The sequence below is a fragment of the Myiozetetes cayanensis genome, unplaced genomic scaffold (assembly GCF_022539395.1).
Source record: "Myiozetetes cayanensis isolate MyiCay16 unplaced genomic scaffold, myiCay2020 scf4, whole genome shotgun sequence".
Classification (NCBI taxonomy): domain Eukaryota; kingdom Metazoa; phylum Chordata; class Aves; order Passeriformes; family Tyrannidae; genus Myiozetetes; species Myiozetetes cayanensis.
The window spans coordinates 63,137,905-63,161,034 of NW_026087631.1; the positions used below are offsets into that span (position 1 = coordinate 63,137,905).

The following is a 23,130-nucleotide window of genomic DNA, read 5'->3' on the forward strand; positions in this document are numbered from 1 at the left end:
AGGGATACCCCAGTGATACTGGCTGAGGGACACTCCGTAGCGCTGTGCCACGGGAACCCCAGTGGCACCGAGCAAGGGACACCCTCGGGCACCGAGCTAGGGGTACCCCCGTGGCACTGACTCCAGTCAAAGCTGTCCCCACGCTAGGGGACATCACAAGGCTGACACTGTCACAGGTACACCACATGCCCAGTCACTGCCATATGGGGCCTGAGGGACCTTGCTTGCTGGCACTGGTTTGGGGGCACCTCAAGGGCTGGCAAGGCACTTGGGAATATCAGGCACTGAAGTCCTGGGGACACACTTAGGTTGTTACTGCACTCAGGGGCAATCACGGGCTATGATTGCACTGAGGGACACAGTGGACAGGCATTACCCACATGGGGAAAATCCCCCAGGAGAGAACTGAGTGGAACCCCTGACATCCCCATCCAGCTGCTGGTGGGGCAAGAGGGCCCCAGCTCTGTGTAGACTTCTCAGCACCCACCTCCCTGCTGCCTTGCACTTTGGTGCCACCGTCCCTGGCACTCTCAGGGACACCTGGCACACACACAGCCTATAGGGTAACATTTCAGGGTGGCACAGGGCATGTGGGCAGCTCGCTGCCCCTCTTCATCTTTCTGCTCTAAATAAACTGTATTCCACAGGCAAAAAAATGCAAACCGTTCAAATCCCAGCTCCTCCAAAAATAACCTGTGCTTTAATAACGATCATAAATGCTTCTGGCACATTCCCAGCTGCAGGATAGGCTCTGGGTCGGGGGGGTTGGAAGGAGCTGGCGGAGGGGCCACGAGAGCTGTGTGGCACGTGGGCAGGCTCGGATGGGATGGGGACATGAGGGGTGCACAGGCTCCCCCAGCCCATTGCCCCTGGGCCACAGCCAACCCTTGGCTGATGCAACTTTTCGGCACCAGTGCTCCAAGCAGAGAGGAGCAGAAATTTTTGGAGCTGGAGAAAGTGGCTTTCTAGGAGCCCTCAGGCCCAGATGGTGGGGGTAGGTTGGAGGGATGGGAGCAGCCAAGGACCAAGGGGCTGCTGGTTCCATGGGGAAAGGAGAAGAGCCACTGCTGGACTCTGGAGAACAGCTATCAGTACTGATGAATTAGGCACATATTTGGACAAGGAGAATCTGTAACTGCCAGCATGCAGCTTCTAAGGGGAGGGGAAAGATCCGTCTCCCATCATTCCCGGGAGAGAATAGTTGCTTTTCTGTGAGATGTTTCAGTCTGGAGGAACTTCGTGGGCTCAGCCCATGGGGGAAAGACAATGATAGACATGGTGCAAGCAGCTAGGAAATTGCCCTGGAACCAGGCCAGCCCTCAGGTGTGCCCCTAAAGGATGCTGTTTTCCCTTGCTGCCCCCTTCCCTTGGCTCCAGGTGTCATAGTCATGTCTGACGATGCAGCTGGAACCACCCAGGTGCAGAGGCCCACAGGTCTGGCTTTAAGCCCATCCTCGGGGGTAACCTCTGGGTCAAGGGGGTGCAGAGGGTGTGTGTGCACATCCCTCACATTGCTGCCCCATGCCCAGGCTTGTCCTGGGCTAAGGTCTCCAAGGATGGTGATTACCTCTATGCTTCACTCTAGAGTCTGACCTTACTCCCAGGGAAAGGCTTATCCTGACAACTCATGGGACCTTCCCAGGTGCAATCCATGCTGCAGCCTCTCACCCCATCCCTGGACTCCCCAAGAAGTTGGGAGATGGCTTCCCCATTCACCTTCAACTTAGCTGGATTTGGGTTCCTGCAGAGGCTCTGGCACTTCCTGACTGTGTCATCCCAGCTCCAAATCTCTGCACGTCCTTGCCTTAACCTGCCTACCAAAATAACCCCTTGATTGATGCGTGGGATTTAGAGGATGGGGGGTTAATCACACCCCATGTCCCTCCCCTGGTGTTTGTGTCACCACCCCTTGCTTGCACCCAAACTGGAGAACATGGCAGGGGATGTCCTTGCAGTGCTGTGCCAGTGGTGCTGGAGCTCCCTTGACCCCAGGATGCCAGGATGAGGCTGGGGCTGCTGTCGCGCTCTGCCCCCTCAGTGTCCTTGCTGGCTGCTCAGAAGGGCCCCATGCTCAGCCAGTACCTGGGTGAGAGCCTGGTGCCGGGTCAGGCCAGCACAGATTGTCAGGGGACAGCTGGGAGGACTGGGATGCCTGAGAGAGCCACAAATCCACCCTGGAGCCTGGCCAGGGGTGAGTGTCTCAGCGGGAACAGCCCCTCCACACCCCCAAGGACATGCCCACAAGGAGACAGGGGTCACTGGCTGGGACACTGTGGGATGCTGCCCTTGCCACTGATGATGCCTGTGGCTCACACTGCTAGGAGCAGGTCCCAGAGGCAGGGGACATGTGCCACCCTGCCCACGTCCCCGCTGCACCCCACAGCATCCCTGCCTGCCCTGCCACTGCGCGGGCCCCCCGAATCTCTGCTGAGTGATGGGGTGGGAACAGGTGGGGACACGCTGGGGCAGCTGCTGCCCGCACAGGTTGGCCCCAGGGGGCTATTTTGGGGCGTGAGCTCACTGCCGGCAGCCGGGAGGGCTCCAGCCACATTCCCAGACCCACACCATGCCAAAGACTGCTGCCTCCCCAGTGGAGGTCCATGGGCCACCAGTGACTGGGGATTGGGGGTCCCCCACCTGCACCCCTATAACCCTACTCAAGGGTATATTCAGCTGGCAGCAGGAATGGGGCCAGAAGCCCAGCTCTACTCACACACACCTCCTCCACCCCCCTGCCTTCCCTGAAGCCCAAATCCCCCAGAAACAAAATCCCCAGGGCCCCCTCCTGTGGTGGTGGCCCCCCGGCAGCACCTGCGAGGCCGGCACATGGCTGGCAGCGGGGGTCCAGCCTGCCGGGTGCCTGGGGCTGGACGTGCCTCAAATATTTTCCATGCTGTATAAGCACCCGTGGTACACTCCCCCCTGCCTTTGCTGTGAGGGCAGGCGTCTATGGCCCCCCTGCTCTCCCCGTCTTCTGGGGGGTCTCGTTCGTACCCAACTGGCAGTAATGCAGGAAAACCAGATTTTATTGATGAATGCATCTTTCCGAGGAGACACTGGCAACCCCCACCCCACCCCGGAGGCTTGGGGGGGTGCTGGTTTCCTTCAGTGTTTAATATGGGATGCTTAAAGTATCAAAATAGTGAGAGAAGACTCAGCAAGTGCAAAGGGGAAGGGACGGGGGTCCCGGAGCCGAGGAGGGGTGGGATACTGGGCTACGGGACCCCGGCGAGAGCTGGGTGTTAGTGGGCAGGGCACAAGCTGGCAGGGAAATATATGAACTTTGAAAGCTGCAGGCTCAATACTAAAGAAATGGAAAAGTTACAAAAATACTGTAGATCTTGGAAAACAATGCAGGCACTTGGGAAGAAGAAGGAAGGCAGAGCTGGCTGGGGCCATGGGCGGGGAGAAGCTCCACGGGAAGGCAGAGAACAGCTCTAGGGGTGAACTCATCTCATCACCCCCCATCCTGAGCAGAGGCACTGTGGCTTCCAGCCCTGCTGCTCCCCAGAGGGGCTCGGGCTGAAGAGGATGCTCGTGGGGGAGCCTCCGTGCCTCCCAGGGAAACTGAAGAGGAAGGTTCAGCCAGCAATAAGGCATTGGAGGTGAAAGGCAGCTCTGCGCCGGAGCTCAGCGACAGACCATGCTGCTCCCTGCACACCATCGCACAGGAGAGGGCTGGCCGCCCGCTGCTCCCCATCCCGCACGGAAGAGAGAGAGAGGAAAGGGGCACAAATGGGAATGAGGAAGGCACAAGTAAATATCCCCTTGCAGTGGAGAGCTCTGTGGGCCCAAACCCCGGGGCTGGCAGGTGAGCCCTGAGCCAGTGCAGCCCCGGCTCCCACCCCGAGTCCCTCCGAGCGCTCTGATTGTGCCTTGGGTGTGCGTGGGAAGGTGGGCTGGGCAGCAAAGCGGAGTTGCTGGTGCGGCACCGGCTTGGAGGGGCAGCTGGGTTAGTCCCGTTGCCGTGGGTGCGGGCAGAGCTCTGGTCTAGCCCAGGCAGCCCTTCGCTTGAGGCGGTTCGTCTTAAATAGGAGCGGGCAGGCGGGCGGGCAGCAGTCTGTGCGGTGGGCGGGAGGGTGTGCGGCTCAGTTCTGCTCCTCGTCCCGCAGCTCCGAGGGCAGGAACTTGTACTGCTGCTGCCGGATCATCGCCAGCTTCTTCCGTGCCTCCTCCAGCTCCCGCTCCTTGCGCAGCATCTCCTCCTGGGCGGCAATGATCTGACGGGAGAGAGCCCGGGGGTCACAGCTGCCCTTCCACAGGGATGGCCGGAGCTTCTGCCCCAGCCATGCCAATCCCCGAGCCAGGTTCTTTGGCTGCTGCTTCCCTCCCATCACAGCCACAGCCTCCTTGGGCACGAGGGCTGTTGTCCCTTGGGTGGAAGCATGGTACTCCAGAGGGCACTCCAGAACAGCACAGCTTTCAGGGCTCAGCCCCCTGTGCCCTGTAGAGGATCTCAGCTGCACAGAGGCAGCACTGGGACCTCTGGCACCCAATAGCAGGCAGGTCTCATCCCTTACTCAATGCTCTGCCTTTCACATGTGTCACAGACACTGGGGTAGTGTGAGTGCTGCACCAGGGAGAAGCCATAGCATTACACTCCAGGGAGTGTGCACCATCACCCTCTGCTACTCGTGTCAGGACAAGGTGAAGCCACATTGTTTGACTGGTGCTGGGTGGGAGGCGTGCATCCACAGCATTTTTGTGAGGCTCTCTGGAGACATGACCCACGGTGATGGGTGGTAGGACATGCTCCTGAGACAGGCACACACAGCTTGTGATGACACCCAGAGCTGCTCCTGTCCTACTGGAGCAGCCCTGCTCCTCACCTGTGCAATTCCACCGACCATCTTCTCCTTCACCACCACCGTTTCATCGTGGTCCTGGAAGGCAGCTGCCTTCTGCGCTGCCTTCACCAGATTGTCCGACGCTCTCTTGACAGCATTGCCGGCAGCCTGCACAGCAAAGTGGGGAGTGCCAGCATCAGTCACAGCCCCAGGGTATGACTGCTGCCAGGGGGTGTGAAAGAACTCCTGCCCCGGGCTGGGCCAGCAGGCAGGACGGGAAGCCAGGAGTGCTGGGAGCTGCAGGCAAGGATTCCTTTACATGGCTCGCTGCCTTGTCACCCGCTCATGACCATTTCAGGCTCTGCTGCTCCCAGCCAGGCTCTGGCTCTTGTCTGAGCAATGGGGCAGGGATTTGGAGGCAGCCCTGCTGACTCTCCCCAGCCTTTGGCTCCAGAGGTGCTGAGACCCCACGTTAACCCCTAAATGCACAGGCATTAACCTCTTGTGAGCCAGGGCCTCTGACAGTTAAGAGTGCTACAAAACATTACCCCCAAACATTAACCTCTCAAATGCCAGTGATGCAGGGCACCCACTTCAGGCATTCCTGTGCCAGTTGATCATCCCTGAATGCTGCCAGGCTGAGCAGCCCAGCATCACTCACACATCTGGCATGCAGCCAGCAGTCAAGTCCAAGCAACCTGGAGCCTATGAACCCACTGTTGATGGCACACAGGGAGGGAACATGAGCCCTGGAGAGCACCCACACTCCACTCCCATCCTCAAGCAACTGGGAGGAGGCAGGTGGGGCTGGAGGGGCAGCCTGGGACTCACCTGGAGCCGCTTCATGGCCTCTGAGTCATGGTCAGCCTTCACCTTGCAGGCCACCAGGAGCTGGGCTGTGGAGGCAGCCACCTGCTTGGCGGATGAGATGAGCTTCTCCTCGCTGGCATGGCCCTGCACCGCCGCATTGGCAGCCTCGCACAGGTTGTTGGTGGCAGCAGCCACCATGCGTGCCTGTGGGGAGAGAGGCTGTCAGAGGGGGTGCAGGAGCCCTGAGCGGCCTCAAGGAGGTTGTGCCTCATGGGATGGCAAGAAGCAGCCTCCACGCCATGTCTCAGCAGGTGGGAGAGGGAGCAAGAAGCACAGCTGCCTCTCCCACAGAGGAAAAGCACAAGGGCAGAGCATCCTCATCTTTGCAGCAGGAGCCAAGAGGAAGGTCCCCCTCAACTCCTGAGCATGACCTTGATACTCACAGCTGAAATGAGACCCTGGGACCACTGTCCATCATCCACTGCGTTGGCTGGGATGGCACCCACCTGTAAGGAAGGAGAGGATTGAAGCTCAGCACTCTGTGCACCTCTTGTCATGGGGCATGAGGGTTACAGGCAGCCCCAGGAGGAGGGAGAACCCACCACAGCCATACATTTTGTCATTTCTTCCCCTCTTATGGCCTTACTTTTCCTTGGGCCACTAATTCCCGCTGGGCTGCTGAGGCTGCCTTCACCAGGGCGCTTGTGGCTGCAGCAATGGACTTGGCAGCTTCCAGGATCTGCTCCTCGAAGTTCAGGCTCTCGTCCGCTTGCTGTAGGCAAAAGCAGAGTGTGAGTCCTAGGCAGGGGTGCTGGGACAGACGGAGCAGAGCAGGATGACGGCTGCAGGGGGCTGAGTGGGCACATACAAAGCTGGATTAAGGCCTGTGGGGTGCAGCAGGGCGTGGGCTGCCTGAGGACGGTCCAGCTGGGGATGTGGGAGGCAGTGGGAGTACAGGAAGAGAGACCAGCCGTCAGATGGGGCTTCAAACCTGGCTGAAGCACAGGCAGGAGAGCCCCAGCCCACCCCAAGCTGAGCAGGGTCAGACAAGGCTCAGCACTGTTACCTTGGGCTTGGCTCTTGGCTTCAGCTGCTCCAGCTTCTTGGCTGCAGCCTCAATGGCAGCTGCTGCCCCCAGCAACTCATTCTCAGCGATGACAGTGGGGTCTTCTGGGTCAACCCACTCTGTCCCTAGGAACACCGGGAAGCAAGGCAGGTTACACCTGTGTGCAGCCCCATTTCTGACTCACCTACCTCCTTTGTCAGCTGCTGAGCCTTCCACCCTAATCCCAGCCCTCGGTCCTGCCCCTTTGAGCAGGATCTTTCCTTACCTTTCATGGCCTCGGCTGCCTGGATGAGCTCGGTGACGGAGCTAGCCACACGCTTGGAGTAGCCTGCCAGCTGCTGCTTCAGCTCGTGAGTCGGCTTCTGCAGGATCTGTGGGGAAGGAGCAGATGTAAGCACCTGGAAAAAGGGGACTTCATAGGGCTGTTTGGGGTGCACTCCCCAGGGAAGGAGGGTGGGATCCCCCAGCCCCCTCCCACATCTGTACACATCAGGCACTGTCTGAGATGCTTGGTTGAGTGACCCTGGCTATTGTCTTGCTGCTCCAGGATGGAATGAGCTTCGCCATGGCCTTTCTGCATCCTCAGTTTTTGGGACATCTCGCAGACACAAGACCCTCAGCACGAGCCTTCCTGCATTCAGCAGTTACCCACTCCAAGACTTCTCTCCTGCAAATCACTTCAAGCTCCAGAAGCACTTCCCCCCACCCCTCCATTTTTGAGATTTGTCTGCAAACACAAGCTGGGTAAAGGGGGATACCCTGGAGCCACGTCCCAGCCCCAGAGGGATGGCCCCATTGGGACAAGGTGGCAGACAGTGCCGTAAGGGTCCTTCACTCGGCTCATGGGGACACATGCACACACCACAGCACATGTGTGCATACACATGGGGTCTGTACAAACAAGCAGAGCTCACTGCTGGCCCGACTAGCACCCCACAGGCATCAGCTGCCCATCAGCTAGAGCAGGTGTGAGTACACACACACAAACACATGGACACGGGGTCCCTGTGGACACACGCCAAGTGCCACCCCAGCACTGGGCTGGGCACACAGACAAGCCGTGAGCAAGGCTCATGCTGAGGTTAGAGACCAGCAGGCACCCCAACGCTGCCTTACTCACCGGCTGATAAAGGAGGGAGGGAGAAGAGAGAAAAGAAAGCAGTGAATGCCCCAGCCAGGACACGCGGGCGCTTGGGGCTGTGGCATGGGGAGGGCAGGGGAAAGTGGGTGCTCTTCAGTGAGGGGTGAAGGGCAGCCAAAAGGAGAGGTAGGAACGAAGGATCAGAGATCCTGGGTGGGGAGCTGTGCTGCCATCATCAGCTCATACTTCAGCCTTACAGGGATAGGCAAGGTGGGGCACCTGGATGAGGCTCCCATGGCTGGAGGAGCCACCTACACTCAGAGGTCTCCTCCTCACCCCCTTTACATCTCATTTCTCCCCACTCTGAGTTGCTTCACTGCAGTTTTCAGCCACTGGATCTCTGCTTTCGGGGGGAGAGACCTATTGTTACCAAATACCAAGTCCCCATGGAGGTTCAAATTCCTTCCCCTCCCCAGTGAAATATGCAGGCTTTCCCACTCCTCTGCCGGGAGCCATGTTTCCCAGTCCGAGCCAAATAACCCTCATTCTTGAACCCTGACCATGCTTATTCATGCTCCATGGAAGACACTGGGTGCCTTGGGGACACAGCAATGAACTTGCTGCTGCTGGGGAATGAGGCAGCACCACATCTGCCATTTCCCCTCCCACTCCCCTAGATCCTTCCTGCTTGTGGCTTTCCAGGAGCCTGCTGTCCTCTGATAAACAGGACCCATGAGCTCCATTCCTGCCTTCGCAGACCAGGGTGCTCTGGAGGCTGGGGGAGTCATGGCTTTATCCTGGACTTGCATGGGGCCATTCCAGTAAAGTCTTCACAGCTGCATGTGGCTCGGAGTACCCAAGCAGATGACACAGTTTGCCCTCATAAGCATATCCAGACTAAATGACAGATTATTAAGTCTGCTGTCTGCTCTGACAACATGTTTAAAACTGCTAAATGGTCTCTGTCTGGAGCTGAAGGCACCCCAGAGGCTACGAGCTGACTAAGATGCACGTCCAGTGAACTTTTTGAGGGATGTACGAATGTATGATACTCAAAACATTGCATGGCAGCAGGACGGTAACACCCAAAATACAGGGAAAATGGCATGTTCCTGCAAGCAGACTGACCTTGGGCACTGCCACACTAAGTCATTAGCCTAATCATCTGTTAACAACAGGTCAGCCAGAGAATTTCTGCTCAGCACTCCAGCCTTGGCTGCCATGATTCACATGTGCCTGAAGCATCTTCCAGAAAGACATCTGATCTAGATGCAGGGGACGGAAAACTCACTGCTCCCCTTGAAACTGTACCCCAGTGGTTACCTCCCTTGAATAAAACCACCCTTTGACTTCTCTGCTCAGCTTCCATTTCTAGCCATCGATTCCTGCCCAGCTCCTCCTTCTGCTGCCAGAGCTGGTTATCCTCATCCGAAAGGGGCTTTCCCTGCAGGAAACCACAGTTTGGGCTCCATCACCTTGCATCTGGTGAACCTGGACTCTCACTAACCAGCTTAGTGAAACCTTGACATGGAGCTGACTCGCCCTCCCTCTTTGTCCTGACCCCGGACAAAGGGAGGGATGTGACAGCTCCATGGGCTGGGTATGCGCAACCCCACAGTGCCCAACTCCACTTCTGTGATCTTGCCAAGAATGCAAACTGCTGGAAGGATCTCACTGGATCTTCTCTACCTTTCTTTTCTGCTAGAGTCTTAATTTGCTTCTTGTAAACTAATGTTGCAGCTGAAGTCCTTGGGAGGAATCAGTCAGAGGACGACTGGATCAACAGTGTGCTTGTAGTCGTAATAGCTGCCACTGCAGGCACTGCCTGTGTCCCACACATGCCCATCTCCCACACATGCCCGTCTCCTACACTGCTGTGAACTAACAAGCTTTATTTTCCCACTGCCTGAAATCTTTTACTCCCACCACTTTTACTGGAAGCTGCACTTTTACAGGATTTTGCTACCATGTTGGTGAATTTTCAGCCTCCATCTGTTTACAGCCAGTTAATCTCCATCTGTTGTTAGACAAATACCTTTCTTCAGAGCCTGTTGAGCTCTCTGACATCTGCTTCCATGGCAGGGGCTCAGCCACATGCTGTGCCAGCACAGGCAGTAAAGAAGGAGGCTGTGCAAAGATGTCAGGGGGAGGAGGTGAAGAGCCCAGAGGACCTTGGGGATTTGGGGAACACACAGTCAGCCTCTGCCCACCGTGGGAACTGGGACGGGGACACTTACCACCAGCACGTGCTCCAGCAGCTCCAGGTAGCCGTCAGCACACTCCTTGCCAAAGCGCAGCGCCCGCTGCCGCACGTCCCCGCTCACCTCCGGGTGGTAGGCTGCTTCCTGAAACCCAGAGACAGGGACACATCCAGCACCATGCCTGCTGGCACCCACAAACCCACACTAGACCCACACCCCCTGCCCGCCCCACCTTGCAGGCGCGCAGCATGTCCGCGATGGCGCGGCGGCTCAGGTTGGCCGTGGCGATGACATCCTCCTGCCGACAGGAGTTGCCAGCGGCCACTGCTTTGGCCGTGGCCATCGTGATGCCTTTTGTCATGCGGATGAAGTCCTCTGGGGTGGAGACCTTGGCAGGAGGCACCGGGGAGGAGAACACCTTGGAGGGGAGAGGTGGCAGTGAGACACAGGGCAGCGGCACAGCAGGGTGGCAGCCACAGCGCGTGCCTGTTACTCGTGGCCAGCTCTGGCTATTAGTCACTGCCAGTTCTGGCTGTCACTTATGGCCAGTTCTGGCTGTTACTCACTGCCAGCTCCTGGCGTATGTGCTCTATCGTGGCCTCCAGCGCCCGTGTCCCCTTTGTGGCCTCGTCCTCCACAGCCTTTACTGTCTTCAGCAAGGAAGTGACATTTGTCACCATAACCTGTGGAAGAAAAAAAGAGAACTGGGTGAATCCCCACTCTGGCCTGCTGCTGGCACCTGTCCCTTTCTTGTGATTTGGTCCAAAATGGCCCTGTCCCCACACTCCACTCACACTGCCTCATCTTGTTTTCCCACCAATGTCTGCTCCACATGCTGTATCCCACCTTTTATGTGCCCCTTCCTCCTCTTTTGTCCTGACTGCACCCAAGTTGTGCTCCTGCCACCAGACAGGCAGAAAATTCTCCTGCTCTTTCTCCAGCCCCACTCCCTCATCCCCTTCCTCCCGTCAAGCCCAGCACAGACCTTGGCAGAGTTCTTCAGCTGGTAGACAGCAGGGTCATCCCCAGCTTTGCCAGCAGCTGCCTTGGTGGCACCGATCAGGTCCCCAAGTGCCTTGGCCACATCCTTCACAGCATTGATCAGGACCACCTGGGGAGAGCAAGACCAGGGGAATGGCTTAGCTACAGTCACACTCAGGTGGCTCAGCAGGGAGAGATTTGGGCACCACAGCGCACAGAGGGAGTCCAGCTCAGCCAGCACCAGCCAAAGTCCAGCCCACCCTCTCCACAACACAACGGGATCCAGCCCAGAGCACCACATGACACCTGCAACCCTCAACAACTCCAAGCAAGCTAACAGCTCAGCCCACACACTCCATCCCACCTGAGTTTCTGGGTCTTCAGATCCCAGGCTAGCAGCACCCAGCTTCACCACCTCTGCCAGGCGGGTGATGGTGGTCACAGAGGACTGGGCAGCCTGGGCTAGCTTCTCCTGGCTGGCTGTGGCATTCTGCACCAACACCTTGGTGTCCTCCACAAGCGCCTTGGCTGTCTTCAAGATGCCCTCCCTGGGGAGAAGCAGCGAGTCAGGGAGGACAACTGCACAAATGGTCCTTGGGGTACAGAGAGACTGTGGACCCTATTTTTGTAGGTCCAAACTGGAGGGGAAACAGAGCTAGTGTGACCTGAGCTTGGAGCTCTCCTTGGGGCTGGTCCATAACTCAGAAAGACAGGAGACTGTATGACAGAGCCTGACGGGGGGGGTCTCTGGCTGAGCAGAGGCTGAACAAGGTGCCCAGGTACCTGTGGTCAGCAAAGGTCTCCGAGTTCTCCCGGTTGAGGGTTCCTGCTGTAGCAAACATGATGGTGGTGTCGAGGTCAGCAATGATGCCAGAGACAGCACTGGCCGCTGTGATGCAGGCTTGTGTGCCACGGTTCCCAGCCTGAAGAGCTGCCAGCACATGAGAAACCTGTGGGGTACAAGTACGAGTGACTAGGGGAGCAGAGCAGGTTCAGGGAACCCTCATCTCCAACACCTCCCAGGACGGAACCACTCCAAACCAAGGAGAGGAACTGGGAATGTTTCATCTGGATACCCCTTCTTAGCTTCCAGTTATTTATTTTTACCTTGCACCTATCATGTTTGCTGGTCTAGGAGACACTGAACTCTCACAGTTTTCAAATGAGTAAGATTTGCATAATGGGCATCAGAACATCACAACTTGTTCTTTCTTTAGCTGTTAAACTCATTTTCTGTTCTTGGGCAATCACTCACAGGAGAACAAGCTTCCTAATAGAAAGCAATCATGGAAATGAAGGACCTGTAGGAGGTCCTGAGCACGCAGGCATATGCCAGGCACGACAGACAAGTGTTTGTTTTGCATTCATGATTTTGCTTATAAGCGCTGCTGCTCTACTTTATCAACTAGAGCAACAGTTTTCATCTGTTATTCAGAAGAGTGCTCTTTAGATTGACTGATGGACATAATGCACGAGCTGCAAGCTTGGCTGGAGACACAGCAAACGCTTTGTCCAACACTGATTTGGAGAGCCCTGGGCTGTCACCAGTGTGTAGATCAGACCCTCCTGGCAGGCCGCCATCAGCATGTCAGCAGCACCTGGACACCTCACCCATCACAAGCACCAGCTGCTGTTACGGTGCCCGGAGAGGGGGATCCATCCTGCACCCCTTCAGCTGGGCAGGATGAGCACGGCTGAGAGCCAGCAGAACCCAACAGGACCATGGGAGAACATAGCACAGTGGCTCCAAGGCCACAGGGCGCAATCCAGAACCTCTTGCAACTCACCACGCTGTCGCCTCTCCCTCTGGACCACCTACCTTCTCGGAAACCTTGCGCGCACTCTCTATCAGCTCCTTCTTGGTGTAGGCGTCACTGGGGCTGCACTGCAGGGCTCCAGCCTTGGTGACCAGGGCGGCACAGCCGTGACCCAGCTCCTGCACCCGGCGCTTGATGTGGGAGCCGATCTGGAGAGGAACGTGTGCATGACAGAGTCAGCAGGGAACTTATCCCTGCATCTGCTGGGAAACACCCGCTGGGAAACACCAGCCACCCAGCTCCTCTTTCCCAGTCCTCCCACTCAGGAGTGGGAAAACGGAAACACAGCTTTGCTCCATGTTTCCACATCATGTTTCAGGGGAGGTGTGAATGCTGCCTGCCACCAGCGCCGATGGGAGGTTCAAGTGTCCCTGTCCTCTGTTCTCACACCCCAGCAGCCCCTGCTCTGCCTCAACCCACTCCAGCACTCCTCCCACGCTCGCACCTCCTCATTCTCAGCAGTGAGGGCAGCTGGCTTGGCCTCTTGTGCCAGCTGCCCATAGTCATTGGTGAGTTGATTGGCCAGTATGCCCAGCTCGTCTGGGTTGGTGGTAGATTTGGTGACCTGTTGATGGAAGAAGAGCAAGAGTTGGACAAGGCAAGGAATGTGGTTGCCTGTCTGGGTGGCAGGCAGTGCATTCTGCAGTGATAGGCTTGGTTGTACCCACCATCTCCTGCACAGTCACAGCGATGGCCTTGGCTGTCTTCACCATTGTGGTCTGGTAGTCCACAAAGGTGCCCTCCGGCTCACCCACGGGCCCCTCGTCCAGCTGCAAGAGACCATCAGGAGACTGACTCTAGTTCTGGTTCATAAGGTCTTTACCTTGTAAGGTTTGACCCTTACTCTTCCTCTCTCCCCCACCCAGCCTTGGCCAGGTCCTCTCCATGCTCCCCTCACCTGGTTGATGGCTTGGGTAATGGAGTCCACCATGCCCCCGACAACACCTGCAGCACTGGCTGCCTCATTCAGGGTGGTGGTCAGGTCCTCCACCGCTTCCTTCATCATCTGCACAGCCTCTTCCAGAGCCTCCTGGGTGTGGGCAGCTTGCTACAAGGACAAGCCAGAGTCAGGTAAGGCAGGCAGGGGCTCTTCTCCCGACAGGGAGGCTGCAAACTCACCCTGGGGCTTCCATGTCTGTTATATGCACGTGCACCATGCACCCCAAAAGGATCCCACGCCAATGACACATTCCCTCACAGGCCCCTGCTCACCTTGGGGTTCCCACCAGCCTCCTTGGCTGTGTACAGCATCTGCAAGGCGGATTCAGCCAGTGTTTTGGTCTGGTCCAGGAGGTTCATCTGCTGCTGGTGGTTGGGCGTTTTGGAGGCAGCACCAATGGCCGCCATAATGAGAGGCTCAAAGTACTGAGCCATCTGGGACACCTACAGGGAAGAGCAGCTTTAGCAACAGCAGCTTCCAGCCCCAGCTGCCTTGTACCTCTCCTCGCCACGCACCAAGTGCCTCGTCAGCCTCCACACCCCGGTTACCTTGTGCCCCAGCTGCGACGCCTCGGCCCGCGCCGCACCGGCCACAGGCTCGATCAGGTTGCTGATCTCCTGGACAGCTGTGATCATCTGGTTATGCAAAGCCTGTGCAAAGAGAGGGTGTCCGCATGCTGCTGAGAGGTGGGGAAAGGACGCCCACCCCATTAGGCTTGCCACAGCATGTCCCTGACCCACCTCCTGGGAGATATCTTCTCGGGGAGCCAGCTGCTGGCTGATGGCAGCGAGGGAGGCCTGGTCCACCTCCCGCATGCACCTGTTCAGCACCTCAATGGCCTCGTCACACTCCCGCTGTCCTGGAGCTTTGTCCCTGGGAGACAAATGGATCAGGCAAGTGCTGAGAGATGCTACGCCATTCCTGTGCCCCAAGCCTTGGCTGGTGCTGCTGAGGGCAGGACCCCTCTCCCGGGCTTTGGGGTAACCCAATGTGTTAAGACCCTGGGCACACCAGCATGTGTTCCCATCAGCCCCTGTGAGAAATGGAAAAGCAGCTTCCAGGCAGGACAGAAGGGATAGCATCTTCCATCCCATCCCTTGCCTCCCCCCACCAGCAGTGGCCAAAGAGATGATGAGCCAAAACATTCCCAGGAATGCTCACTCAGGACTCTGCTCACCTCATGTTGGTGATCAGCTTCTTGATGGAGTCTGAGACGGTGCGTGAGTGTCCAGCCAGCACTGACCACTGCGGTGGGTCCTTGGGGTTGACAGCCAGAGAACGGGCAGTCTGGATGAGGCCAGCGGAGCTCTCCAGCATGGTCTTGGCTGAAGAGACAATGGGCTCCATGGCTCTGCGACCCTGCACAGGGAGACAACAGGATGGTGAGGGAGGGGACTGTGCATGGGAAGTCTCCCATGACTCTTACCCTTGACCAGCCCCTCGAAGGCCAAGGCTTGCTGAAACCTTCCCATCACACCCCCTCAGTGCACTAGCCCCACTGGGACTCCATCCCAGGCTCAGGGAAGGCACAACTCCTCTCCACCCTACAGCAGCCCCTGTCACAGGCAGTGACAGGGCCCTCTCCCTGCAGTATCCCACCTCTGGGCTGATCTGGGCAGGAACGGTGGCAAACTCTGGGTTGGAGGCGAAGGCTGTCAGGTTATCCACGGCCTCTATGAGAGGGGCAGTGGCAGCACGGCACCGCTCCCGGTTCTCCTCATTGAACTCGCCATCCAGGGCCTGGTGTGGATAGACCAGAGCAGTTATCCAACCCCCACCGTGCCCTAACTCCCATCCCACCACAGTGCCTCAGAAGGGAAGTCGCACCTTGATGGTCTTCACCAGGTTAGCCGTGCTGTTGGCCACCTCTTTGGCCGACTGGACGAACTGGCGCTTGGCCACAGGGTTGGCGGTGCGGGAGGAGGCCAGGCGGCACGTGTTGCACAGGGCTGAGGTGTGTTTTGCTACGATGGTGGCTGCTGACAGCACCTGCAGGGGAAAGAAGAGTAAAGCAGGATCCATCATGACCCCCTACCCTCACAGATCTCTCTTCCCGCCCACCCTGTATGGGGCACTAGTGATGACAGGGGTCCCTCTTGAGACTCAGGATCACCAACATCCTGCACGCCCACAGAGCCCTCCATCTGGACTGTCACCATTGCACCAAAGCTACCAGCTGGTTCCTAGTGCAGCTGGTGGGGTCTGATGAGACATCAGCCACCATCTTGGCTAACTCTTGGGAAGCAGCTCTCCCAACTGGACATGCAACTCCTTTTTGTGCAAGAAAATGCCTGTAACTGTGCCCCACCCCACACTCACCTGGGACTGGGTGCAGGCAGGGTCCACCAGGTTCTGGCAGGCCATCTGGATGGCTTGGTTTGCTCTGGCAAACTGAGTGGGGTCTACCAAGCCCTGCTGTCCGGCCTGGCTGTTGGGGTCTGAGACTCCCACAAGATAGGCAGCCTAAGAGCACGACAGAGGCAGTGAGAGAGAGCCTGCACAGAGCAGGGGAGCTCAGAGCAGGCACAGCCTGCAGAGGAGCCTGGCAGCACTGTCCCATGGGAACAGGCTTGGAAAGGCAGGGGTGAGGTGCATGTGGCAACTGTGCACCTGGAGTAATGCTCAGGGCTGACTGTGTCTCACCTGGGCAGCTGCCTCTGTCAGCCCGCAAAGAGCTTTGGAGGCGGCACGGATGGAATCCCCGAACTCGGGCAGTTTGCTGTTCTTGGCATTCTGGGAGATGCCAGCTATGGACTCACCCAACACCTGCAGGATACACCACATACTGGTTATGAACATCATCTCCTGCTACCACAGTGCTCCCAGGATCAGAGCTCACTGTGCTTTGTCAGTGAAGGAGGAACCACCTTTCCCTTTGTGCCCACATCCTTCCCAAATCCTCTGTTTTCTTTCTCAAACTTCCATTCCTACATCAGGGCTCACCTTGGAGTTCTCCATGACGCTGTCAAGGCAGTTGAAGTAGGACATGTCATTGACAGTCTGGGTGGGGTTCTCCAACAGTTCCTTCACCGTCTGCAGGGATAAGGGTGTCACATTCAGAGAAAGGTTCTGCATCCTTCACTTGCACTTCCTCCCTCCCCACCATCTCAGCCTCTCTACTGTCTCATCAAGATGTGGCTTCTCACCTCCAGCTCCCGCAGGGCATTGTCACACTCCTTCTGGCCAGGGGCCTGCTGGGTGCACATGGTGATCAGCTGGTTAATGCTGTCGGTCACAGCCCTGCCAGGGACATGGGAAAAAGACCCATGGATCAAGGCCTGCCTCAACACCTAGGCCCACTGCTGTGGCCAGCAGCTCTCAGGGAGCAGTTCCTCCTACCGTGCCGCTGCTGCCAGCTGATTCTTGAGGTTGGGGGCAGCAGGGTCGGCAGAGAGAGCCTTTGCAGCCAAGAGCAGCTTGCTGGAGGACATGGAGATGCTCTTCAAGTTCGACACCACCTGTGCCTGGTCTTCCTTATTCTGCAAGGAGCCAAGAAGTGTTATCTGCAGCAGCACGTTCCCCAACTCCACATCCACCCTGGGTCTTCTCTGGTGATTTTCAAGCTGAGCCATTTTCTTTCATCCAATTTGTTTACCGACAGCAATTCTCACTGAACTAACTCAAGCCACCTTCTCCCTACTGCTGTGGTTTTGCACAGCTCCAGACACCATCCAACCGTGTTGGCCACAGCCACCCTAACCACTACTGCCTGGCCACCCTGCCTGTGGTCAGCCACCTCCTCAGGCATTCCAAACCTCTTACTATACCCAGGACACCCCAACAGGCATTTACTCTCACCGGGGACTGGCCGGCCATCTCCACTCCTGCCTGCAGGAACTCATTGAAGTCCTGCCCAAATTTGCCAGAGGACTTGGCCAGGTCTTGAGGGGTGCCACGTGATGCCTGCACCAGCTCGTTGGCAGACTGGTTGAGCCCCGCAGCTGCCTGGTTCAGCTGGCTCTGCGCCTCCTGGAAGCTCTTGGTGCTGGGAGGGAACTGGAAGGAGGTAAAGGGTTAGGAGGGGCAGCAAGGTGAATGGAGGTGGAGGATGAAAATAAGGCACGTGCTTGGGGATATGCTTAGAGGAATCTGATGCAGTTGGACTGCCTCGCATCATAAGACTTCCCCCCTTTGGCTCACCGAATCCGCGAGCAGCCTCTTGCTGGCCTCTCCCACCATGCGGATGGCAGCATCCACGTCTCGCTGCCCTGGCAGGCAGTTAACGCAGCGATTCAGAGCCTGTGACACTGCCTTGGCCACCTGCAGAGAAGCAAAGAGGGGTCACCACCTCCCAGCCAACCTCATGCCCTTCCCATGGCCTGACAGGGCACACTGGGGTACCCTCCTGGGTACACTCTGCCTACCTGGGCCAGGCGCTGCTGGCTCTCTGGGTCACCAGGCTTGGCCACTGCTTTCCGCGCCTCCTCGATGAGGTTGTTGGCTTTATCCATGACGTCGCTGGCACACTCCAGCATGGCATTCTGTGCCTGCGGGTCGGAGGTGTTGGCGGCCACACCACGGGCAGCCTGGCTGAGCGAGCGCAGGGCCTGGGCCACTTCCCGAGCAGCAATTCCTGTAGGGATCGAGAGGTCAGTGCCCATCAGCTCAGTGCCCCCTCTTCCAGCCCTACTGCAGAGGTGAGTACCTGTGTAGTTCTCATTGCCCTGGGCCACCTCTCCCAGGAGGTGAGCGATGGCGGAGCTGACGGCTTTGGTGCTGTTCCCCAGGTCCTGGGCACATTTCTCCATCTGCAGGGGGATGAGTTGGGACATGTTGGTGAGCTGCACCTTTTGGTAACTCCCCTGCCCCAGAGTCCACCCTGCATCACCCTGAGCCACCCTTTCCTGTGCCCTCACCGTCTCTCCTGGCAGAGGCTTGAGCTTGCCATCGCGGGCAGCTGCCTTGGCTTCCTGTAAGTCCCTCTCCAGGCTCTGCACCAGACCCAGCGCAGAGTCTATCTCCAGGGGTCCGCACGCCTCCTGAGCCTGTGATGGGGCAGAAGGGAAGGTGAGCAGGTGATCACTGAGCCCACCTGGCTTCAGCAGGTATCATGACCTGCCACCAGGCTGTCCCCACTGTCCTCTCCTGCTCTGCACAGCCAGCTGCACTCTCCCGCTGTGGGATGGGACCCAGCCTCTCACCTTCTGGGCGGCTGTGCGGAGCTCAGCCAGAGCTGCAGCCAAGTTCTTGGCACACTGGCTGAGTTGCATCGCAGAGGCTTGGTCCGTGATGGTGGGGACGGTGGCCTTGGCTGCAGCTACCATCTTCCCACCAGGCTGTCAGGCCAAAACAAAAAGCATTGAGAAGGGAATGAACATACAGCATGTCAGTTGAACATGTACAGAAGGTCTTCCAGTATCTTAGGAGAGCCAAGCACAGTAGGAAAGCTGTAATGCCACAGCTAGCATGGGAGGCTCTGGGCAGTGCGGGTACCTGCAGGAAGTTCTGGCTTGCAGCAATGAGAGCCAGCTGGGCGCTGGGGCTGTCCGGCTGGGACTGGCTTCCTCGCACACCCTGCACCAGCATTGGGATCTGCTCTGCCACCACCTGCCAGGGAAAAACAGTCACTTGAGAACCATGGTCAGGAGGAGATGGATCCAACCCCGGACCAGCAGTCAAAAGACTGGTTCCTGGGGGACCTGAGTGAGGACCCCAAGGTCCTCTGCCCACTGTGGCTGAACGTGAAGCCCAGCATGGCTGATGGGAGATGGGATGGGGGAGAGGGAGCATAGGAGATGCCAGGCCCAGATCCAGGCCCTTACCTTGCAGCTCTGCACCAGCTGCTGCTGTGCAGCAGGGTTCTTGTTGGAGGAGGAGGCGTGCTGCGCGGCGGCGATGGTCTGGGTGGCGGAGGCAGCAGCCTGCTTGGCTGCGTGCTGGCACAGGGAGGTACGAGTTAACACTGGTGGCAGGACAGTCTGTCTCAAGTCACCCCCCATGCACCAGGACCCAGCCGCCCTAAACAATGTCTCCTGTGCCTGTATCTGTGACACCAGAGAACCCTCGATGCCCAGACCCCCAAAGCAACACAGTGCACACAAGGGAAAGGAAGGGAGGTCTCTGCATGATGCAGCACAGACACTGTGTCTGAAAAGGACTTTATCTGCTGGAAAATGCAGGGATGTGGGGGCTCCTGGTCAAGCCTTGCTCACTGACCATGCCTGTTTGCCCTCTGCAGAGCCTTGCCCAGCACCTCACCTCCAGTTTGTGTACGAGCTTCTTCTTGATGGCGTTCTGGGCTGCGGCGTTGGTGGCCATGCGCAGCCCCTCTGCTGCCTCGCGCAGCCGCTGCTGCTGCTCCTCACTGTCAGGGTGGGCTGCAGCTCCCTGGAGAGAGCAGAAAACCCATCACACCTCACAGGGACCACTGAGTCCCTTGTCCTCCTGAAGCAGCACCTGCTCTGGCCTGATGCCATGGAGTTCCCCACAAGGTAGCCCAGCTGCTTACAGTGCCGGGGAGATGCCCAATGCCTCTCCGGTACAGCCCAGCAGCAGAACTGGGAATAGCTCATCTGCTACCACTCACAGCTCTGGGATGAGCCCATCCCACCACATAGGTCCTTTACTCTGGGAACTGCTGCCCCACCCAGGGGCTGCTCGTCCCCTCTCCAGCAGTGAGCCAACAGTGTTGGACAGGGCTGAGGGTCCAAGCCAGCATCCACCCTCTCCCATGCACTGACCTTTGCAGCCTCCACCATCTTGGCAGTGGCATCAGCCAGGATCTTGGCTGCACTCAGAAGCTTGCGTGAATTCTCCAGGTCAGTCTCTCCCTCAGCATCGGCTTTGATGGCATTGACAAGGTCGGAGGTGGCCTGGGCCAGAATACGAGCCTGACGCACCATCTCCCCTGGAACAGAATGGAAGTGTGGCCCGTTAGCAAGCCCCAGAGGCTCCCTGGTACTTCATTATTCACCGTGGTCGATTTTGGCCGCCATCAGCTGCTCTCACCTGCATCGCCCATAGAGCTGAATATGTTCTCGGTGACGTTGAGGATGGTGTCAGTGGCCTGGTCGTAGCGCCCAATGGGCTGCCCGCCCAAGGCGTGCTGCTTGATGTGCTGCAGCAGGTCATTGAGGGCCTGGGTGACAGCTGTGGCTGCCACCCCCACCTGCTTCAGGAGCTGGTCATCACTGGTGGCCGCCTTGGAGGCCTCCACGCAGCCCTCAGCCGACTTGGCCACCAACTTGCCAGCCTCAATCAGCTGCTCCTGGCAGACTGGGGAACTGATTGTGGGAGCCACAACCTAGAAGGGAGGAGAAAGGTTGGGAAGCAAGCGTGGTAGGCTCCTTGTAGGGTCTGTGCAGAGACAGCTATCCCAAACTTCTGCTCCTCCAAAGAGGATACTCCTTGCTTGGGCACAGTGGCAGGGACCCAGTGAGAGGCAGCCCACACTCCCTGTGCCAGACTCCCAATGTCCTGCCTTAGGACATGTGGTTCTGGCACACCTAGGAGCCCACCATGAAGCTGCTCCACCCTGTCAGGTGAAGCTTGCAGCCACACTGAGCCAAGGGTTAACCTTACTGCTTACCTTGGTGCAGGCCACGAGCTGGGAGGTGGAGAGGGCACACTGGGTGGCCGCAGCGATCACCTGTGTCTGCAGTGCTGCGTCTTCTGTCTTCTGAGCCACGTTCTTGGCTTTGAGCACCAGCGTAGCAGCAGCACTGGCCACTGCCTTCGCCAGCTGCATAAGCATGTCCTGGGAGGGGACAGAAAGGGTCAGCGAGGCAGCCATGGCAGTGGGAATGGCCACAGACGTCTGCAGGGCTCTCATGAAATATTCAGAGGGGAAATGTGAGCTCTCGGGGGCCTTTCATCCACTCTGTCCCAGCACCAGCAGCACCGAATACCTGGCAACACCTTGACCCCTTCTCTTCTGTGTCCTACAGCTGGCAGCGAGGGTGTAGCCCACCTCTAGGATGCAGCCTGCACTGCCATGAAGGCCACTCACAGCAGCTCAGGCAATGCTCAGCATCATCCCGACACCCACTCCCCAGGCAGCGATGACTGTACCGCTGGACTGCCTGGATTCGCAAACACCTGAACACAGCAAAAAAATGGCAAACCCTTCCAGCCAAACGGCAGGTGCAAGCCAACCATGGCACAGCCACACTGGGGCAGCTGCCAGCCTACAGGCTCATCCTCTTGGCTCATCACACCAGCAAGAGGTGAGCAGGAGATGCTCCCACACTGATCACCTGTACTGCAGACATGCCAGGTATTTTCTATTCTACCTTGTTGGTTCATGGGCTACACCTCTGCTGTTATTCCTGAGGCTAAAAAGAGGTATATGACAAGGCAACCGGCATCCTCTCCCCAGGGTGGCAGGAAAGCCACAGGGCCACCCTGCCAACACACAACATGCAGCGACCAACACAGCAAACTGCTTCCCTGCGGGGCACCAGATGTGACAGGATGCTTCAGCCCTCAGGATTAGCCCCTGCAGAATGTTGCCAGTGAAAACTGGCAGCATTAGTGCTAAACATCAAAGGCTTGGGGCAAAGACCTTGGTAGGGCAGAGCTCTCTGCCTGCTGCCAACCTCCTGGTGTGTGTGTGCTCACAGCGAGTGGCCCCACACCCCATGACAGGGAAACCTCTGGCCACCAAACCAGTGTCACAGCATCCCCTTGCCTCCTGCAAGCCAAGATCACTCCCACTACAATCCACCACCTTTTGAGACAGGAGGAAAGACCAGAGAGCGCATGCAATCATTTTCAGAGTCCCCAGACCACTGCATCGGAGCCCAAGGAGGGAAGTAGATACACTCGGGTCTGGCAGCTGTGAAGCACAACATACTTCTGTATGACTGCAAATTGTCTTCCAGGTCCTAAATCTGCCCCTTGGGAATGCTTTGTCCTGGCACTGTTGCCTGGTCAAGCACGGCTTCCTGCTCTGGTGCTAGCTTTTCTGCTCCCCTTGGATATTTGTCAAGGCCTTTCTGCTCATGTCGAGGCTGCGTGGCTGCCACGAACAGAAACCCCTTCTTTCTGGAGTCTGTTTTGAACTATACTATGGCTGGATCCTCCTGCCCAGCACAGTGTGCTAACCTCCCTTGCGCTGGAAGAAGCAGTCGTGGGAAAGCCAGCCAGCTGGAAGTCAGCTCATCTAAAACCTCCCCACAAGGCTCCAGCCATCCTGGGCCTCTGACGGGGGCAGCAGGCAGGCAGCTCCCACAGGCAGGCAGGGAGCAGCGGGCAGGAGCTGCAAGGGAGGACTCCCACAGCAGCACTTGTCCAAGCAGCGACCCGAATGTATGGACTTCTGAGAGCCAATCACCAGGAAAGCAGAATTTTTCAAGAGCCCTTCTCCAAAGAGTTCAGATGACAGTTCCCAGAGGAGCACCCCTCGTGTTGGAGACGGCAGGGACGACCAAGCCATGCCTACAGCCCTGTTTTACCGTCTTTGGTTCAGAGGCAGGCAGGATCCAAGTACACCGGCTTTCTGGGATC

The 23,130-nt window shown here is 57.8% G+C and overlaps 1 protein-coding gene across 3 annotated transcripts in view; it reads right to left on the reverse strand.

The window, feature by feature from the left end:
- Positions 1 to 3,008: 3,008 nt before the first annotated feature.
- TLN1 (talin 1) overlaps positions 3,009 to 23,130 on the reverse strand; it is a 35,759-nt gene continuing 15,637 nt past the window's right edge. For 2 of the 3 annotated variants that reach the window (XM_050329864.1, XM_050329863.1), the window contains exons 18-58: positions 23,079 to 23,129; positions 21,212 to 21,379; positions 20,632 to 20,926; positions 20,364 to 20,530; positions 19,882 to 20,010; positions 19,446 to 19,559; positions 19,117 to 19,230; positions 18,825 to 18,959; positions 18,540 to 18,668; positions 18,329 to 18,431; positions 18,048 to 18,256; positions 17,824 to 17,943; positions 17,482 to 17,679; positions 17,023 to 17,162; positions 16,830 to 16,923; positions 16,627 to 16,716; positions 16,327 to 16,449; positions 16,003 to 16,146; positions 15,511 to 15,672; positions 15,283 to 15,423; positions 14,861 to 15,042; positions 14,424 to 14,556; positions 14,232 to 14,333; positions 13,956 to 14,126; positions 13,642 to 13,791; positions 13,412 to 13,513; positions 13,189 to 13,308; positions 12,746 to 12,892; positions 11,710 to 11,876; positions 11,291 to 11,474; positions 10,931 to 11,056; positions 10,512 to 10,628; positions 10,178 to 10,363; positions 9,982 to 10,089; positions 6,929 to 7,034; positions 6,664 to 6,788; positions 6,244 to 6,369; positions 6,041 to 6,103; positions 5,619 to 5,801; positions 4,830 to 4,955; positions 3,009 to 4,220 (exon numbers count right to left, since the gene is read on the reverse strand). In XM_050329864.1, coding sequence (XP_050185821.1) covers positions 4,089 to 4,220; positions 4,830 to 4,955; positions 5,619 to 5,801; positions 6,041 to 6,103; positions 6,244 to 6,369; positions 6,664 to 6,788; positions 6,929 to 7,034; positions 9,982 to 10,089; positions 10,178 to 10,363; positions 10,512 to 10,628; positions 10,931 to 11,056; positions 11,291 to 11,474; positions 11,710 to 11,876; positions 12,746 to 12,892; positions 13,189 to 13,308; positions 13,412 to 13,513; positions 13,642 to 13,791; positions 13,956 to 14,126; positions 14,232 to 14,333; positions 14,424 to 14,556; positions 14,861 to 15,042; positions 15,283 to 15,423; positions 15,511 to 15,672; positions 16,003 to 16,146; positions 16,327 to 16,449; positions 16,627 to 16,716; positions 16,830 to 16,923; positions 17,023 to 17,162; positions 17,482 to 17,679; positions 17,824 to 17,943; positions 18,048 to 18,256; positions 18,329 to 18,431; positions 18,540 to 18,668; positions 18,825 to 18,959; positions 19,117 to 19,230; positions 19,446 to 19,559; positions 19,882 to 20,010; positions 20,364 to 20,530; positions 20,632 to 20,926; positions 21,212 to 21,379; positions 23,079 to 23,129 — 5,682 coding nt within the window. In that variant the 3' untranslated portion in view covers positions 3,009 to 4,088. The remainder of the gene's footprint in view (positions 4,221 to 4,829; positions 4,956 to 5,618; positions 5,802 to 6,040; positions 6,104 to 6,243; positions 6,370 to 6,663; positions 6,789 to 6,928; positions 7,035 to 9,981; positions 10,090 to 10,177; positions 10,364 to 10,511; positions 10,629 to 10,930; positions 11,057 to 11,290; positions 11,475 to 11,709; positions 11,877 to 12,745; positions 12,893 to 13,188; positions 13,309 to 13,411; positions 13,514 to 13,641; positions 13,792 to 13,955; positions 14,127 to 14,231; positions 14,334 to 14,423; positions 14,557 to 14,860; positions 15,043 to 15,282; positions 15,424 to 15,510; positions 15,673 to 16,002; positions 16,147 to 16,326; positions 16,450 to 16,626; positions 16,717 to 16,829; positions 16,924 to 17,022; positions 17,163 to 17,481; positions 17,680 to 17,823; positions 17,944 to 18,047; positions 18,257 to 18,328; positions 18,432 to 18,539; positions 18,669 to 18,824; positions 18,960 to 19,116; positions 19,231 to 19,445; positions 19,560 to 19,881; positions 20,011 to 20,363; positions 20,531 to 20,631; positions 20,927 to 21,211; positions 21,380 to 23,078; position 23,130) is intronic. The other variant, XM_050329865.1, reaches the window with a different exon arrangement.